Below are 17,240 nucleotides of genomic sequence, written 5' to 3'. Positions count from 1 at the left end.
AAGTTAAATTCTGTAACACCAGCCTGCTCACCGGTAGTAAGAGAAACTCCTACCATATTATCTCAAATTCCTGCTGGTTCCAAGTACTTCTTGACCTTCAACATCACCAATGGATTCTGGAGTATCCCTGTTAAAGGGGAAGACCAGTACAAATTTGCATTCACATTTGAGGATCGGAGCTACACTTGGCCATGCCTGCCTCAGAGGTTCCACAATGCCCCCACGATATTCCACAAAAGAATGGCTGCAATTTTAAAAGACTTTTCCCGCCCTACCTGCTTGCTGCAGTACGTAGACGACCTACTGCTGGCAAGCAACAACATGGAGGAGCATCTGTCCCTTTTGCACGAACTTTTGACATTGTTGGCTCAGGCGGGACTAAAGGTAAATCCCCGTAAGGCTCAATTAGTAAAAGAACGGGTCACCTTTCTAGGCGTGTCCATTTCTCCAGAGAGATCATCCCCCGACTCTCACAAGGTGGAGATAATACGGCAACTGTCATTATCCACTTCGAAAACAGGCCTACGATCATTCTTGGGTTTGGTGGGGTAGCAAAGGAATTTTATCCCAGGCTTTGCAGAGTGTGCAAAGCCCCTGTATGATTTGATAAAATTGCAGGGTGATGACATACGCTCGGCGTGGACTGTGCAGGGTAAGTTGTCTGGGACTCAGGACTCTTCGGGTCCTGAGTTCTGCACACGCACGCTCTTCCATCGACTTCCGTTCCAGAGAAGAGCAGTCCGTAGGCCAGAGACTGCCAGCATCGGATTGCAGGTAAGTGCCTCCAGTGAAGTTTAGATTTTTAATTGTTTTGTGCAGTGTTTTTAATTTATTTATGATACTTGTATTGTTATTTATTTATTTTTGCGTTTTTCTGCGGGGGGGGGGGGGCGGAATAGATCTCATGGGTGGGATTAGATCTCTGGGGAGAATTAGATCTCTCTGGGGGGTATTAGATCTTGGGGACAGGGGGAGGACTAGATCACTGGGGGGGGATTAGATCTTACAGGAGATGACTAGATCACTGGGGGGAGGGAGAGAAATAGAGCACTGGGGGAATAGATCGCTGGGGGGGGGAAGGAACATTGTCGTTTATATACCAACATACCATTGGCATAAAACCATCTTTTTTCAGACAGTGTGCAGCTACGGTGGTATGTCGGCGGTATGCTACCAATGTTGGACTTTTGGGCAGTCTGTTGGGTGCTCCATGTGGCGGACGGTATGCATACTGCCTGGCGGTATGTCGCTGATTAATTTTCCCGCCGGGCGGTATGTAGGTACTTTTTGATCAATTTCGCGATTTTGGGCGGTATGTCCACCAATTTCAGCCCTATAGCCTTTAATGGAATTTATTTTACAATATAATTTAGTGTAACCTAAAAGGGTTAAGTTAAAGGTAAGTCCATAATACCCCATACAATCTCAACCAATGCTGCAGGATGACATGAAGCACCTTCATAGAGGAAGATGAAACTGAATTAGTCAATGCTGGCTCATTAATTGGGTGAGTCAAAAATAGAATTGGAAAATGCTTCGAAATAATTTACCTTTTCAAATCTCCCTCTTGGCTATGCTACTGCAGGGAGGTGCCAACTGGAGGCAGACATCTCCCTGCAGTGGAAAGTTAATAGGGAGTACCCCTTGGACTATTGTTGTTACCCCTGCAGCTGATCAAGACCATATGCAGAATTTGATGGGGCTGTTACGCCCTCAGAAAGATGGACAAAGATTAGTTTTAAAACAGAGGATCAAAATAATGATTAGCAATCGCAGATTAGTCCCACAGATAAACTGACATCGGGTTTTCACCTTTTCTAAAATTAAATTGAAATGAAAGCATAAAAAACACCAACAGAAATAATGCCAATTCTACATAATATCATCAGTGTATTAACCCATAGCTGTATTTAGTGTGGTGCACTAGATAACAAACCAGAGGAACACAGCAAAGTTGGGATTTAACATTTTATATTATTTTGTTGAAATGGTGTGAGGATAAATTTATAACTCCTCAATTAGCACTAAAGTATATTTTATTATTTTGCATATTATTCCATACTGTATGCTTACAGAATGTTATTCATCATGGATAATACAAAACATTCCCAAGTGATAATAAAATCACTACTGCAACAACAAAAGTTACTGACCCCACAATTGCAGTTTTCAAGACTGTTACAGTAAATGGTTTTAAATTTTGACTCGAGGTAAATGAAGGATTTTAATTTTCAAAGTGATTAAAAGTTGTTTGAAAGATGCTCTCCTGCTGGATCAGCAAGTTTAGAAAGTATGCAGCTGAGCCATTGGAGCATGGAAGGACCCAGGTTCAACCCCAGCAGTAGAAGTGATATAATTGGTCTCAGCACCCCTTGGTTAAAGAGGGGTAAATCATCCACAATTCCTGCTCCAGACTGTTATCCATGATCCACAATTCCTGCTCCAGACTGTTATCCATGAACTGTGTTGGAAATGTATGCATGTGAAAATCAAGCAGAACCAGGATCGAGCTCAGCACAAATGTTCTCCAGAATCAACTGGCTTGCCAAAACTTATGTCGAGGATCATGTATAATATACACATGGGAAAGGTAGAAGGATGGCTGCTGCAAATGGAGTAAGCATTCATCTTGAGAGGAGTACCAAAGAAAACGAAGGGGAAAAAAACTAAGCAAGATGATTTCAAGTGTTGGAAAAACAATGTTTCCAGCAAATACTTTGGTTGATAATCAACAGAAAAGTGAACATACTTAAGTGCTTGCGGCGGTGCCAATTTAACAGTTCACACAACTGTTTGGCTAGGAGCCACGGTGTCATTCAAGTACTTCAGCCCAGAAGCAGGGTATCAGTGGAAAAGAAAATTGATAATACAAGAACAGCCACCCAAGTGCTGGGGCAAAATTAAATTACTTTAGCTTGTATAAAAATAAGCCAACAATGGAGAATTGAGTATGGCTAAATAAAAATTAAGACAACACTGAGGTAAAGTCATTATTAAGGAAATATGCAACAGGCTCTCTCAGTTTCCTGTAAAAATCCCGATGGTGTCAGGAACAGTCAAGACTTTTGGAATTGCAGAGCGAAGTGAGCAATGGTTGGGAGAGGAGAGAGGAAATAGAGACACATATATCAAAAAGGCTAATAAAATATTCAAGTTACCATATTAAATAAATAAATAAATGCTTTGTTCTTTCTCTCCCTGATATGCAAAGCTGAGTCAGAGGACATGTTCCTTGTGTGGAAAGTGAATTTTAATTAGAGCCAAGGATAAAATAGCTATACAGCATGAATAAAAAAATAAAACCTATATAAACTACTGCCATCATATTGATGCTAAGAACAAAGGTGAAAAGAATCTTTGAACAGTATCATAATTATAAGAATGACATTGTTGACCCAAATTACAAAGTCTAATCTAATTCTATTGAAATAGTTAATAGCACTAATGTCTCAAATGTGCGCTTACAAATTTTATTATGCCATTCTTATTCAAGACACATACTTCATTAGAGCCCAACTACAATTGAATTATGCAACCCCACAAAAAAACATACAATGATATTTGAAAGAGGTGCAGTAAAGGAACAGCCCAAATATGTTTGAGTTATAACTATTAGCATATTTCTCATCATAAAGCCTATGAATTATCAAGATGTAGTCTGTTTTGGAGAAGGAGGAGCAGGGATAAGACTGTCCAGCTGCTGACGATGCCCAGTTTGATCTAGCCATTCACAGAACTCCTGCTCCACCAGGTTCTGAAACAGTTTGCGTTGCTCTCTGGAAGAGAAGAGTAAAAATATTAGCAAAGTTCTGACAACATTCTAAATTTTTGACCAGGACAAATCTGTTAGATTGTTAGTGAAAAATGCACGCGGGAATGTCAAGACAGAATACAGGTTAGTTCTGATGATCCGTAGATCCGTAGACAAACAGACTCCTGACAATCACCGTCGAGCTTTACATATGGATGATGGCTATTTGGGCACATATTTGAGTGCTACTGGCATACATGAAATCAATCTCAGCAACAGTCACTGCATTCAGAAAGAGAGACTTAACTCAGTCAGGAACATAATGTTCATTTTCAGTGTACAATTACTAACTTGCTAAGTCCTGCTTCCTTAACAGTCTTCTGCCAGTTCTGGATTTTCTGCTCTCTATGTCTTATAGCCTTTTCATATGGTGGCGGTAGTCCTCCAGGGATCTCCATGGTGTCTCCCGCTATTTCAAATGGAATCACAAATAGATAAAATTCCTTGGGGGACAGCAGCTGATAGACAGGCATTTCATTGTTGTCCACACCAATACACATCGGTTTATTCCAATAATTGGGAATTGTGGCTATCCCTGTCCTAGCCATGTGATCCTCCAGCATTGGATAATAAGTATGGTATGGGGCAAATGTTAAGCTCATGTTCCCAGACATGATGAGAGGGTGCGTAGGTGTGAGACAGTGGAAAGTACACGAAGACGATGATGAGGCTGAAAGTCTGCGGCAGATGGCTATTACTTTCACGTCATCACAGCTATGGACGTGGATGGTTGTTTGGACAGGACCAAGAACAAAGGTGGTATTTCTGCACTTCTCAATACTGACAGACCTGCAACGAGAAACCAATATGCACATAAAGTACACAACAAAAAACAAATCTTCATATGTATTCACCTCACTCCAATCTAAATTTTCTGCGGCCCCTTCCTATAGACCTGAATCCCCTTCAGTAATGAATCATTTTCTGGCTTAGGACTGAGCAAGTAACTTACTCCAAGGCCCTTGGCACACTGCTGTCTTAATAGTAGTCCAGATGGACTTTATGCGTTCCCTGTGGGAAATGCATTGACTCAATTTTGTGCCTCCACCAGGCAAACCAGCTATCATCAGTAACTCACTATCTGGGAAATCACAAGAACAGACACAAACTTAAATTTTACAAGGTGCAATATGTTAGTACATCAATTTTCTGCAGAATGCAGCTCATGCATCTTGGATTCACTGGACATTTTTACTGAGTGTACAGATGCTCTACTTAAATTAATACATGACTTTTCTGATAATACAAAAGTAATACAAAGTTCCCCTACACTGAAGTAGGGAAGACTAGTATTGACATAGCTTAGTGCATTCTATATAATCTGGATCATTTAAACATTATCAAAAAATTAAAAACTAGAGTTTCATACAGTAGTAAAAGTATAATAGTGTTACCAATAAAGCTGTTTAATGAGTCAGCTTTATTTTATATCAGTTTAAAACTAAAAATATAAATTCTACAACTTTTTGTTTCACAAACACCATTCTCACCTTAAAGGAGATAAGAGATATATATAGCAGTCATTGCAACGATGAATTTTAATATGAGCTCCAACCAGTTGATCTGAGCTCTTAGCCAGAGTTTGCTTGTACACTTGTGTCATTACCACCACCTTGTGGCCTTTAGGTGCTGTGTAAGTATTGCATGCAATCTTTGCCCGCTTTGTAGTACCTTCAACTTAGAAAGAGAGAAAGTAGCTCAGTATAATGTTTAGATTGTTGAATGGCTGAATGTCAAGTCAGTGGCTGGCTGGAACAAACCCACTTTACACCATAAGATCATAAATTCAACTACAGTTTAAATTATAAATCTCATCAATAACTGTCTCTTGTAAATGAATTAAAATATAAAATGGGAAAATAATTACCCACTTAAACTTGTGTTTCAGAAATCACATGGTTGTTATAGTTACTCTAGTTAATTTGATGAGCACCAAAACTACTTGCTAAAGATTCTACTATCCATTATAGCGATGTCAATAATATGCTGATGCCAGGTTAATTTAGTTACTATCATTGAAACAGGAAAATAGTGTTTAAGAGATAGCACCTCCACAAATGGAATAGCGAGCTAATTTTTAAAAATTCATTCTTGGGCTGTGGGCTTCACCGGCAAAGCCAGCACTTATTACCCATCCCTAGTCACCTCTGAGAAGGTGGTGGTGAGTCGCCCTCTTGAACCGCTGCAGTCCGTGTGGTGAAGGTACTCCCACAGTGCTGTTAGGTAGGAAGTTCTAGGATTTTGACCCAGCGACGATGAGGGAATGGCAATATATGTCCACGTCAGGAGGTGATGGTGCTCCCACGTGCCTGCTGCCTTTGTTCTTCCACGTGGTAGAGGTCACGCGTTTGAGATGTACGGTTGAAGAAGCTGTGGCGAGTTGCTGCAGTGCATCTTGTAGGTGGTACACACTACAGCCATGGTGCGCCGGCGGTGGAGAGAGTGAATGTTTAAGGTGGTGGATGAGGTGCCGATCAAGCAGATCACTTTGTGCTAGATGGTGTTGAGCTTCTTAAGTGTTGTTGATGCTGCACCTATACAGGCAAATGGAGAGTATTTTATCAAACTCTTGAATTGTGACTTGTAGGTGGTGGAAAGGCTTTGGGGAGTCAGGTGGTTTGTAATTCGCCGCAGAATACCCAGTCTCTGACCTGCTCTTGTAGCCACAGTATTTATGTGGCCGGTCCAGTTAAGTTTCTGGTCAATCGCGACCCTCAGGATGTTGCTAGTGGGAGATTCAACAATGGTAATGCAAATTAATGTCAAGGGGAGGTGATCAGACTTTTTTTTATTCGTTCCAGGATGTATGCGTTGCTAGCAAGGCCAGCATTTAGTGCCCATCCCCAATTGCCCTTGAGAAGGTGATGGTGAGCCACCTTCTTGAACTGCTGCAGTCCTCGAGTTGAAGGTACTCCCACAGTGCTGTTCAGGAGGGAGTTCTAGGATTTTGACCCAGCGATGATGAAGAAATGGCGGTATTTTTCCAAGTCAGGACGGTGTGTAACTTGGAGGGGAGCTTGCAAGTGATGGTCGCAGGTTTGGGAAGTGCTGCCGAAGAAGCCTTGACAAGTTGCTGCAGTACATTTTGTAGATGGTCCACACTACAGCCATGGTGCACCAGTGGTGGAGGGAGTGGATGTTGAAGGTGGTAGATGGGGTGTCAATCAAGTAGGCCGCTTTGTCCTGGATGGTGTCGAGCTTCTTGAGTGGTGTCGGAGCTGCACTCATCCAGGCAAGTGAAGAGTATTCCATCACACTCCTGACTTGTGCCTTGTAGATGGTAGAAAGGCTTTGGGGAGTCAGGAGGTCGGACACTCACCACAGAATACCCAGCCTTTGATCCGCTCTTGTTGCCACAATATTTGTGTGGCTGGTCGAGTTAGGTTTCTGGTCAATGGTGATCCCCAGGATGTTGATGGTGGGGGATTCGACGATGATAATACCGTTGAATATCAAGGGGAGGTGGTTAGACTCTTGCTTGTTGGTGATGGTCATTGCCTGGTGCTTGTGTGGCACGGATGTTACTCGCCACTTATCAGCCCAAGCCTGAATGTCATCCGGGTCTTGCTGCATACGAGCACGGACTGCTTCATTTTCTGAGGAGTTGCGAATGGCGCTGAACATTGTACAATCATCAGTGAACGTCCCCACTTCTGACCTTATCATGGAGGGAAGGTCATTGATGAAGCAAGCTGAAGATGGTTGGGCCTAGGACACTGCCCTGAGGAATTCCTGCAGCGATGTCCTGGGGCTGGCATGATTGACCTCGAACAACCACAACTATCTTCCTCTGTGCTAGGTATGACTTCAGCCAGTGGAAAATTCCACCCCCCCCCCCCCCCCCGATTCCTATAGACTTCAATTTTACTAGGGCCCCTTGATGCCACACTCAGTAAAATTCTGCCTTGATGTCAAGGGCAGTCACTCTCGCCTCACCTCTGGAATTCAGCTTTTGTCCATGCTTGGACCAAGGCTGTATTGAGGTCTAGAGCCGAGTGGTCCTGGCGGAACCCAAACTGAGCATCAGTGAGCAGGTTGTTGGTAAGTGCTGCTTGATAGCACTGTCGACGACACCTTCCATCACTTTGCTGATGATTAACAGTAGACCGATGGGGCGGTAATTGGATTTGTCCTGCTTTTTTGTGGACAGGATATATAGCTGGGCAGTTTTCTACATTGTCGGATAGATGCCAGTATTGTGGCTGTACTTGAACAGCTTGGCTAGAACTGCAGCTAGTTCTGGAGCACAAGTCTTCAACATGATTGCTGGGACGTTGTCGGGACCCATAGCCTTTGTTGTATCCAGTGCACTCAACTGTTTCTTGATATCACGTGGAGTGAATTGAATTGGCTAAAGAGACTGGCTTCTGTGATGGTAGGGACCTCACGGGGATGCCACTCAGCACTTCTGGCTGAAGATGGTTGCAAACACTTCAGCCTTGTCTTTTGCACTTGCATGCTGGGCTCCGCCATCACTGAGGACGGGGATATTCATGGAGCCTCCTCCAGTTAGTTGTTTTAATTGTCCACCACGATTCATGACTGGATGCGGCAGGATTGCAGAGCTTTGATCTGATCCATTGATTGTGGGATCGCTTAGCTCTCTTTATAGCAGGCTGCTTCCGTTGTTTGGCATGCATATAGTCCTGTGTTGCAACTTCCCCAGGTTGGTACCTCATTCTTGTTGGATAGTCATTGTCTGGCACTTGTGTGGCACAAATGTTGCTTGCCATCTATCAGTCCGAGTCTGTTTATTGTCCAGGCCTTGCCGCATGCAGGCATGGACTGCTTCATTATCTGAGGAATTGTGAATGGAACTGAAGACTGTGCAATCATCAGCGAAGATCCCCACTTCTGACTTTAGAGACTTGAACACAAAAAGCGAGGCTGACACTCCAGTGCAGTATGAGGGAGTACTGTCAGAGGCGCTATCTTTCAGATGAGACCGAGGCTCCATTAGCCATCTCAGGTGGATGTAAAAGATCCCATGGCACTATTTCAAAGAAAAGGAGTTATCCAGTGCGTCCTGGCCAATATTTTCCCTCAATCAACATCACTAAAATAGATTATCTGGTCATTATCACACTGTTGATTGTGGGACCTTGCAGTGCACAAATTGGCTGCCTTGTTTCCTACATTACAACAGTGACCACGCTTCAAAAGTACTTTATTGGCTGAGGTTGTGAAAGGCACTATATAAATACAAGTCTTTATTTTTATGATGAAGTGAAAGTCATTGATCAAGCAGCTGAAGATAGTTGGGCATAAGACACTGCCCTGAAGAACTCTTGCAGCAATGTCTTGTAATACTTGTATCTCTTAAAACAAAGCAGGATCTTTATTCGAAGATTCCTTATATTTGATTTTTTAAATTGTATGTGTGACTGAATTAAAATAGAAGGCTTTACGCATCTAAGTATTTCTCTCATTTTTGCCTCACAGGCTGTTGACTGGGTAGAGTTCCATAAGTGCCAGCAACCCTTCCATACCTTATTCAAGTGATTGTGTTTAAGTTAAGCCAGTGCGTTTTGATAAATATTTGACCTTGGAGGCCAATAAAGACTGATCCTGTTCTCAACCAATATCCGAACACCTGCCCTTTCAACTATGGGTCATTATATGATCAGGAGTGGGAACCCTGGCTGATTTTTCCTGAGGGAACTGGGTCTGACTGTGGGGTTTCAATCATTTCACTGACTGGAATCAACTACCTCATAGATCAAGGTTCAAATCTTCACCTTTCTGGTATGTATGGCTTCGTATTGCATCCATTTATTCACTAGGGAAGCTTTCCCCTCATCCAAGTTTAAAAATGTATATATTTATAGCATATTGATATATGTCGCACCATACCAAACATGCATGCCAACATAATAGTTACTAGCACAATTTAAAAAAAAATCTTTCAAAACCTGATATAATGTTCTGTTTTTAAACCTGCCTGTCATTCAAGTAAATTTTTTTTTAGAGATCATGCATCCGAGCAACTTTTGATACCAGCTTTTCATGACTTTCCAAAATTCAGCGACACATAATGTCAAATTCATCAACAATTCAAAAACATTTTCACTTATAAAAAGGCAACTTTAGAAATCATTAAATTCAATTTGCAGTTTTGTTATAACAAAATATATTAATTAGAATAAATTAGCTCAACACAAGACAGGTCAGGATAAACCAACTAAAATACTGAGCATGTTAAAGAATATAGCGTTTAAATGCTCTTTACTTTAGACAGCCTTTATGATCATTCTCATGTTTCCTGACTGCAGAACATAGACAGAACTGTATATCTCCAATACAATATATATAAAAGCCAGGAATGCAGTACAGTGTTTTAACACTGTGTATACAGTGTATAACACAGTGGCCCATGGAGTGATTGGGAATCATAGATGCAAATTATCACCCTAACAATGTATTTCTAATTTCAACTCAGCGTCAGAGAGAGCTGTTGAGCAGAGGCCATGAGGTGCCTCCTTCAAGCTAAAAAGGAGGGCAAGGCACCATTGGACAGCTCTCACACATTTCCTTCCAAGCAGGCATCACCACCAGCAAATGAGAGCAGGTTTCCTACTTTCACTTTCTAAATATATTTGGAACATAGCTAATTTGGAACACGCCATAACTACGACTGCTTAATTCCACTTCCATAACATCGCCCATCTCCAGCCCTGCCTCAACACATTTGCTGCTGAGACCCTCATCCATGCCTTTATTACCTCTAGACGAGATTATTCTAATGCACTCCTGGCTGGCCTTCCACATTCTATCCTACATAAACGTGAGGTCATCCAAAACTCGCTGTCCGTGACCTAACTCGCACTAATTCCCATTGACCCATCACTCCTGTGCTTGCTGACCTACATTGGCTCCCAGTTAAGCAATGCCTCAATTTTAAAATTTTCATCCTGGTTTTCAAATCCCTCCATGGCCTCGCCCCTCCCTATCTCTGGAATCTGCTCCATCCCCACAACCTCCCTCCCTACCCCCGTGATATCTGCACTCCTCTAATTCTGGTCTCTTGAGCATCCCTGATTTTAATCGCTCAACCATTGGTGGCCGTGCTTTCAGCTGCCTAGGCCCTAAGCTCTGGAATGCCCTCCCTAAATCTCTCGCCTCGCTTTCCTCCTTTAAGATGCTCCTTAAAACTTACCTTTTTGACCAAGCTTTTCGTCATCTGCCCTAATTTCTCCTTATGTTGCTTAGTGTCAAATTTTGTTTTATAACACTCCCATGATGCATTACTACGTTAACGGCGCTATATAAATACAAACTGTTGTTGTTTATAGTGGTGAGAGATGGCCAGTTAAAAAATAAAAAAATATTGGCAGCCTTGACATAATGCTGAAGGGTTTTCAGGATTTTGTAGCTAAAGACTTGTGTTGTAATTATTGAATTCAACAGCATTTTTATGGGCCAGTGAAAATTGCACAAAGTATTACCAGAACTGCAAAAAAGAACAGAACCTATGTTTACTATCCAGCTTCTCCCCCACCCTCCCCCTCCCCCACACACCACCCAGTCCCCTAAAAAAGTTATTTTGAATATAGTTTCTTGTCAAACACAGATATTTTGCTGTTTTGGACAAAGACCTCAGATTACAATTTATTGTACTGTTTTTATTTTCCAGATCTAGTCCTGTTAAATTACCTTGCTGTGCCCATGCTAGTTTCTTCCCTTTTTGGAAGCAGACTGCAGTACCAAATGGATTTGATCCCAGCACACTTCTCAGCCAGGCCTCTAGTTTATGGAAACAGAACATCTTGGAGAGCTTGGAGTAGCCAGTTGTGGCCAGAATTGGTTGCCAGAGAGCAAGTTCATGCACAGGATAAATTACTTCATTCCGACCAATACTTCCTTCAATGAGAAAGTTTAATGCTTTAACTGCTTCTACAGATATCATACTGTCATGGGTTGTGTGGGCTGAAACGGTGAGTTGCTCAGGGTCTAGTAGAAGCTCCAACAACTCTGACAAGTGGTTCAGAACAAATACCAGATGGTTATGGTCATCCATATTCTGGATTATACAAAGACAAAAAACAATTCTCATCAATTTATGATGAAACATTTCAGTAGTAGAATGCTTTTTGATTTAAACATTTTGCTAATATAAACAGGCAATAAAAAATGATCACTAGCTACAGCTTGGAAATACTCTTGATTTGTTAAATGATATATATGTCAACTAATTTGACGCAGATTAATTTATGTGGGCAATTTCACAAAGAAAGACTGTAGGGATTGTTGGCGTAGCAAATAGGAAAAAAATCATCCTGGTACAGTAAACGGTTTTCTTAAAATGGGATTAAGACAAATTGCCAAACAGAGTAGAGGAAGTTGAATAACTGGCCATCAGTACCTGATTGCTTGATGCTGACACTGGGTAACATAGAAAAAAACACTACATTTCCAAAGACTGACATTCCTCACCTTAATGACTAGAAAACAAAAACATTGCAAACATACTATATGTGTTTAACAAGTACACCATTAGGTTTTTGATAAAACATGAGGTTTCATTGTGTGGGGGTGGAATGGGAAGATGGATATCAAATTGGCCAAGAGACAGTATCACGTGGGGTACACTAAGGTGTGTTGTTATTTCTTCTGCTGTTCATTATACTAATTAATGAGGACATTGGCAGCACGGTAATTAAATTTGCCAATAACACCAAATTGTGTAGCAAAATAAGACCTTAAAAAGAAGGTAACAGATTACAAATGGATCTTGATAGATTGGAGATATTGGCAAACGGTTTTCAATACAGCCTAATATGCAGTTATCGACAAGCACACTTAATTAGGGCATGGAATACAACATGAGTGGGTGTTGTTTAAAGGTAACAGATGGGGGGAAAAGCTGTGAGTGATCCTTCAGAGCCTCCAAGGCAAGCTGGTTCCTGGACTGTATTGTCTGGACCATTCGTAACAAAATAAGGACCATAATGATAGCGTGATACAAGGCTTTGGTAAGACTTCATTTAGAGTTTTGTGTCCAGTTTTGGTGCACCCACTTCAGGAAGGACATTCTGACTCGAGAACCATAGATATTTACAGCACAGAAGGAGGTCATTCAGCTCATTGTGTGTGACTGGCGCTTTGCTACAGCAATGCAACAAGGACAATCCTCAGCCTGAGAACTGGAGAAATGGAGACATAAAGGCAATCTGTTCCAAGTATTTGAGATGGTTAAAGAGAAGAACAACATAAAAGATAATAGCACCGAATTTACAGTTGGAAGCTGCCCATAGGGAAATGCCTCCGATGCGCAAATAAATTGCCCACATACCTGGTGGTCTGGGAGGTACCAGGGTAAGAATTTCACGGGCATTCACTGGGCAGAAGTTAGACAAATAGCCCAACTCTCCGCCTGCGGATGTTGTTTAACCGGGGATGCGTTGGATCGGTCAAGAAAATTCTTGTCAGATCGCAAGTTCCAGGTTTTCGCGCATGCGCTTCTCGCATGGAAACCCGGAACTTGCGCAGCCCTTACAGACGCTTACGCACTTCGTAGTGGCCGCAAATTACGGGACAGTGTGTTTTGAGTTGATGGAGATAGATAGAACTAGGGGCTACCCATATAAACTGAGCAAGCACGGAATAGGGTTGGATGTCTGGAAGTTTTACGTTTCCCAGAGAGTGGTTGACCTATGGAACTAGATTCCAGAGGTAGTTAAGACTGATTCCTTACAGTCTGTAAAGGAGACAATAGATAAACTTCTGGAAGAAGAAGCTATATCATCATGAGGGAGGCAACAGTAAATGGATAATAATTAATAGGTCTGGGTCCTATGTGGGGGTCAGAGACAATTTTTTTGGCGAGGAACCCTAAATCAGTTGCAGGAAGAGGATGGAGGCAAGTATAGATGGGTCTTGTGACCTTTTCTGTTCTTTGATACATAAACAATAAAAAGGAGCTTAAAAAACAAAATCACTTAGGAACTGAGCTTATATTTAATGATAAAACTTCACAAAATAAAGTTTAATAAATTGAAGTCTTAAAAGAAATACACTTTAAGCCTGCACGGTATGGTTGACCAAATTCCATGTTTTACCTGAATAAACAGTAAACTAATGATCAAAAGTATAACTTTTAATACTGCAGGAAAATGTTAACTTTGTAGATACAGGTTGAACCTTCCTTATCCGGCACCCTCGGGACTGGATTTTGCCGGATGAGGGGCGGTCACGTGTTTGGGTGGACTGCGCCTATAAGTGCTGTTGCTGGGGTAAGTATGTATGTCAGCCAATCAGTGTGCAGAGGGCCTCAAAGTGTCGGTGGGCCCCGAAGAGCCGGCGGGCCCAGAAGTTGGCGGGCTCCAGCGGGCCCTGAAGAGTCGGTGGGCCCAGGCGGGTCTTGATTGGCTAACTAACAGAGAACAGAGTCGGGATAAATGGTTCATTCTCTGGTTGGCAACCAGTAACTAGTGGAGTGCCGCAGGGATCAGTGCTGGGACCCCAACTATTTACAATCTATATTAACGACTTGGAAGAAGGGACTGAGTGTAACATAGACAAGTTTGCTGACGATACAAAGATGGGAAGAAAAGCAATGTGTGAGGACACAAAAAATCTGCAAAAGGACATAGACAGGCTAAGTGAGCGGGCAAAAATTTGGCAGATGGAGTATAATGTCGGAAAGTGTGTGGTCATGCACTTTGACAGAAAAAAATCAAAGAGCAATTTAAATGGAGAAAGATTGCAAAGTGCCGCAGTACAGCGGGACCTGGGGGTACTTGTGCATGAAACACAAAAAGATAGTATGCAGGTACAGCAAGTGATCAGGAAGGTCAATGGTATATTGGCCTTTATTGCAAAGGGGATGGAGTATAAAAGCAGGGAAGTCTTGCTACAGCTGTATAAGGTATTGGTGAGGCCACACCTGGAATACTGTGTGCAGTTTTGGTTTCCATATTTACGAAAGGATATACTTGCTTTGGAGGCAGTTCAGAGATGAGGATTCTGGGGATGAGGGGTTTGACTTATGAGGAAAGGTTTAGTAGGTTGGGCCTCTACTCATTGGTATTCAGAAGAATGAGAGGTGATCTTATCGAAACATATAAGATTATGAGGGGGCTTGACAAGGTGGATGCAGAGAGGATGTTTCCACTGAAGGGGGAGACTAGAACTAGAGGGCATGATCTTAGAATAAGGGGCCGCCAATTTAAAACAGAGATGAGGAGAAATTTCTTCTCTCTGAGGGTTGTAAATCTGTGGAATTCACTGCCTCAGAGAGCTGTGGAAGCTGGGACATTGAATAAATTTAAGACAGAAATAGATAGTTTCTTAAACGATAAGGGGATAAGGGGTTATGGGGAGCGGGCGGGAAGTGGAGCTGAGTCCATGATCAGATCAGCCACGATCTTATTGAATGGCTCGAGGAGCCGTATGGCCTACTCCTGTTCCTATTTCTTATGTTCTTATGCAAGAGTCAACGGTCCCAGAAGCGTCGGCGGGCCCCGAAGAGTTGGCGGGCCCCCACAAGGCGGCCCGACTCCCCCAGCGGGAGCGTTGTAGGGAGGAGTGGCCAGCCCGAGGACTGTGGCTGCAGGAGTTCAGCAGGGTGACGAGGAGGAGGCAGCCGATTGAGGAGAAAGATTATATTCAAGTATTTATTTGCACTGAAAATTAGTCGAGCACTGATGGAAGATATCAGCAGTAAAGTAAACCAGCATGCTCCATTTGTGAAAGGGACATGGAGAATACTTGCTATTTCAGGTTATTCATTTTTTGGCATGCAATTCTTAAATCTCCATTGCAATTATTGACACAGGGAAATGCTGAATTATGTCTTGTCCTATTTTGCTAGATTTGCTGCCCATTAACTAAAAAATCGAGCTCAATTAAGTGAAGTCAAGTTTATACCCAACTTGAGCTAGCTTGGGCTAGAAATTAGTTTTTTGGTGATAGTGAGTTTTTTCGCTAAAAATACCGCTATGACTCCACTACGAGGCCTAAAATTTGGGCTTCAGTTCGGCCAGTGGTAAAAATCGGCGTTGCACGAGAATTTGTGGTGCAAACCACAAATTTTCTGCCACTTTTCTCTAAGGCCGATATCGCTGCAAGTTGGGCCTAGGGAGGGGAAAAACACCCAAAAAAATGTTGCAAAAAACAAAAATCACAAAAATTCACAAGACACTTAACTATCGGATCGCTGCAAAAGAATTAAAAAAATAAAAACTTTAACTTACCTTTTTTGCAGGTCTTCATACCTACCGCTGTTCCAAGGGCTGCAATGCAGGTTTTCCCCAGGCATTTTTTTTCGTTCTAACTACGGGTGCGCCGTGAGCCAAATTTTTGGCGAAAGCGCTATTTTGAGTCTTGCACGCCGACGGTCCTCCCCCCGGTGGTACTTAAAAACCGCCGGCACAAGACTTCTCTGAATTTCCCGGTTCGCCGTTTTTGGCGAAAAATCGAACCGAGGTGAATTTCTAGCACAATGTGTTGAACAGCTTTTTAAAATCAAACTCAAAAAATGGTGCAATTATACCAAATCATTTCCTTGTTTGTGCACTGTCTCTTTATTTGCCAGGTATATGCAGCATTTTATTTGTATCACAAAAGCCTACCTTGCTCTGAGAATTCGATTTTCCATCCAGATCAGGTGATCGTGACCTGGGACTTGGCCATTCCTCTCCAATCAAGGATGTCCGTAGGGAAACTTTGTTCAGCTGTTGAGCATACAGAAACAGCAGGAACTGCAGTGTATCCACTGACAGCTGTGGGGGAAAAATAGCTCAATTTACATTAGCGTTTTTAAAAATCACGTGAATTATAAATACCTTCCAAGTATTTTGCCAACATGGAACAAATAAGTAAAACAATCTTTTTGAAAACATTTCAACCTTTTATAAAACCTATTAAAGTATTATTAAAGTTATTCCAATGCAGTTAACACGGAGGTCTTACTTATCAAGAGCATGATACTGATTTCATTTTTTTCCTATTTACAAAGTGGTCATAAGATGATCCATTTTAAAAATTGCTTGACTATTACAGTAAATTAAGACAAACTCTGAGTACCTATATTTTATCCTCATGCAGTCTTCACTTAAGTCAGATCATGAGGCTGGATGGACCAGAGGACATATCCTTAATCTCTTTCAAAATTCCTCATAGCCAGTGATAAGGATATCATCCGATTTCCCAGCTTTCTATATTGACAAAACACCGTGCCTCGATTTGGCCTTCTGCCCAACAAACCTAGCCAATAATAACAATTCATTCCTCAGTGGAGGAGCTGTTAAGATTTGCTAGGACTGAGATTAGAGTCTCCTAATCCAACAGCATTATTAGTCTTCACTCTTTTTGTAACGAAAATTCTCTGAAACGTGATTTTTCTATGAGCACCAATTTGTAACCAACTAGATATGACAGTAATTAAAACTATTTCCAACTATCCAATGGTTCGGTAAGAAAATGCAGT

The 17,240-nt window shown here is 41.9% G+C and overlaps 1 protein-coding gene across 7 annotated transcripts in view; it reads right to left on the bottom strand.

The window, feature by feature from the left end:
• Window positions 1-2,016: 2,016 nt before the first annotated feature.
• tbccd1 (TBCC domain containing 1) overlaps window positions 2,017-17,240 on the bottom strand; it is a 33,038-nt gene continuing 17,814 nt past the window's right edge. For 6 of the 7 annotated variants that reach the window (XM_070875963.1, XM_070875968.1, XM_070875967.1 and 3 more), the window contains 5 exons: window positions 16,384-16,533; window positions 11,465-11,831; window positions 5,302-5,488; window positions 4,103-4,600; window positions 2,017-3,776 (listed from right to left, as the gene is read on the bottom strand). In XM_070875963.1, the coding sequence (XP_070732064.1) occupies window positions 3,647-3,776; window positions 4,103-4,600; window positions 5,302-5,488; window positions 11,465-11,831; window positions 16,384-16,533 (1,332 nt within the window). In that variant the 3' untranslated portion in view covers window positions 2,017-3,646. The remainder of the gene's footprint in view (window positions 3,777-4,102; window positions 4,601-5,301; window positions 5,489-11,464; window positions 11,832-16,383; window positions 16,534-17,240) is intronic. The other variant, XM_070875964.1, reaches the window with a different exon arrangement.

The sequence above is a fragment of the Pristiophorus japonicus genome, chromosome 3 (genome assembly GCF_044704955.1).
Source record: "Pristiophorus japonicus isolate sPriJap1 chromosome 3, sPriJap1.hap1, whole genome shotgun sequence".
Classification (NCBI taxonomy): Eukaryota; Metazoa; Chordata; class Chondrichthyes; family Pristiophoridae; genus Pristiophorus; species Pristiophorus japonicus.
Note: the sequence above shows the minus strand (reverse complement) of the source record. Positions and strands in the feature narration are given on the sequence as shown.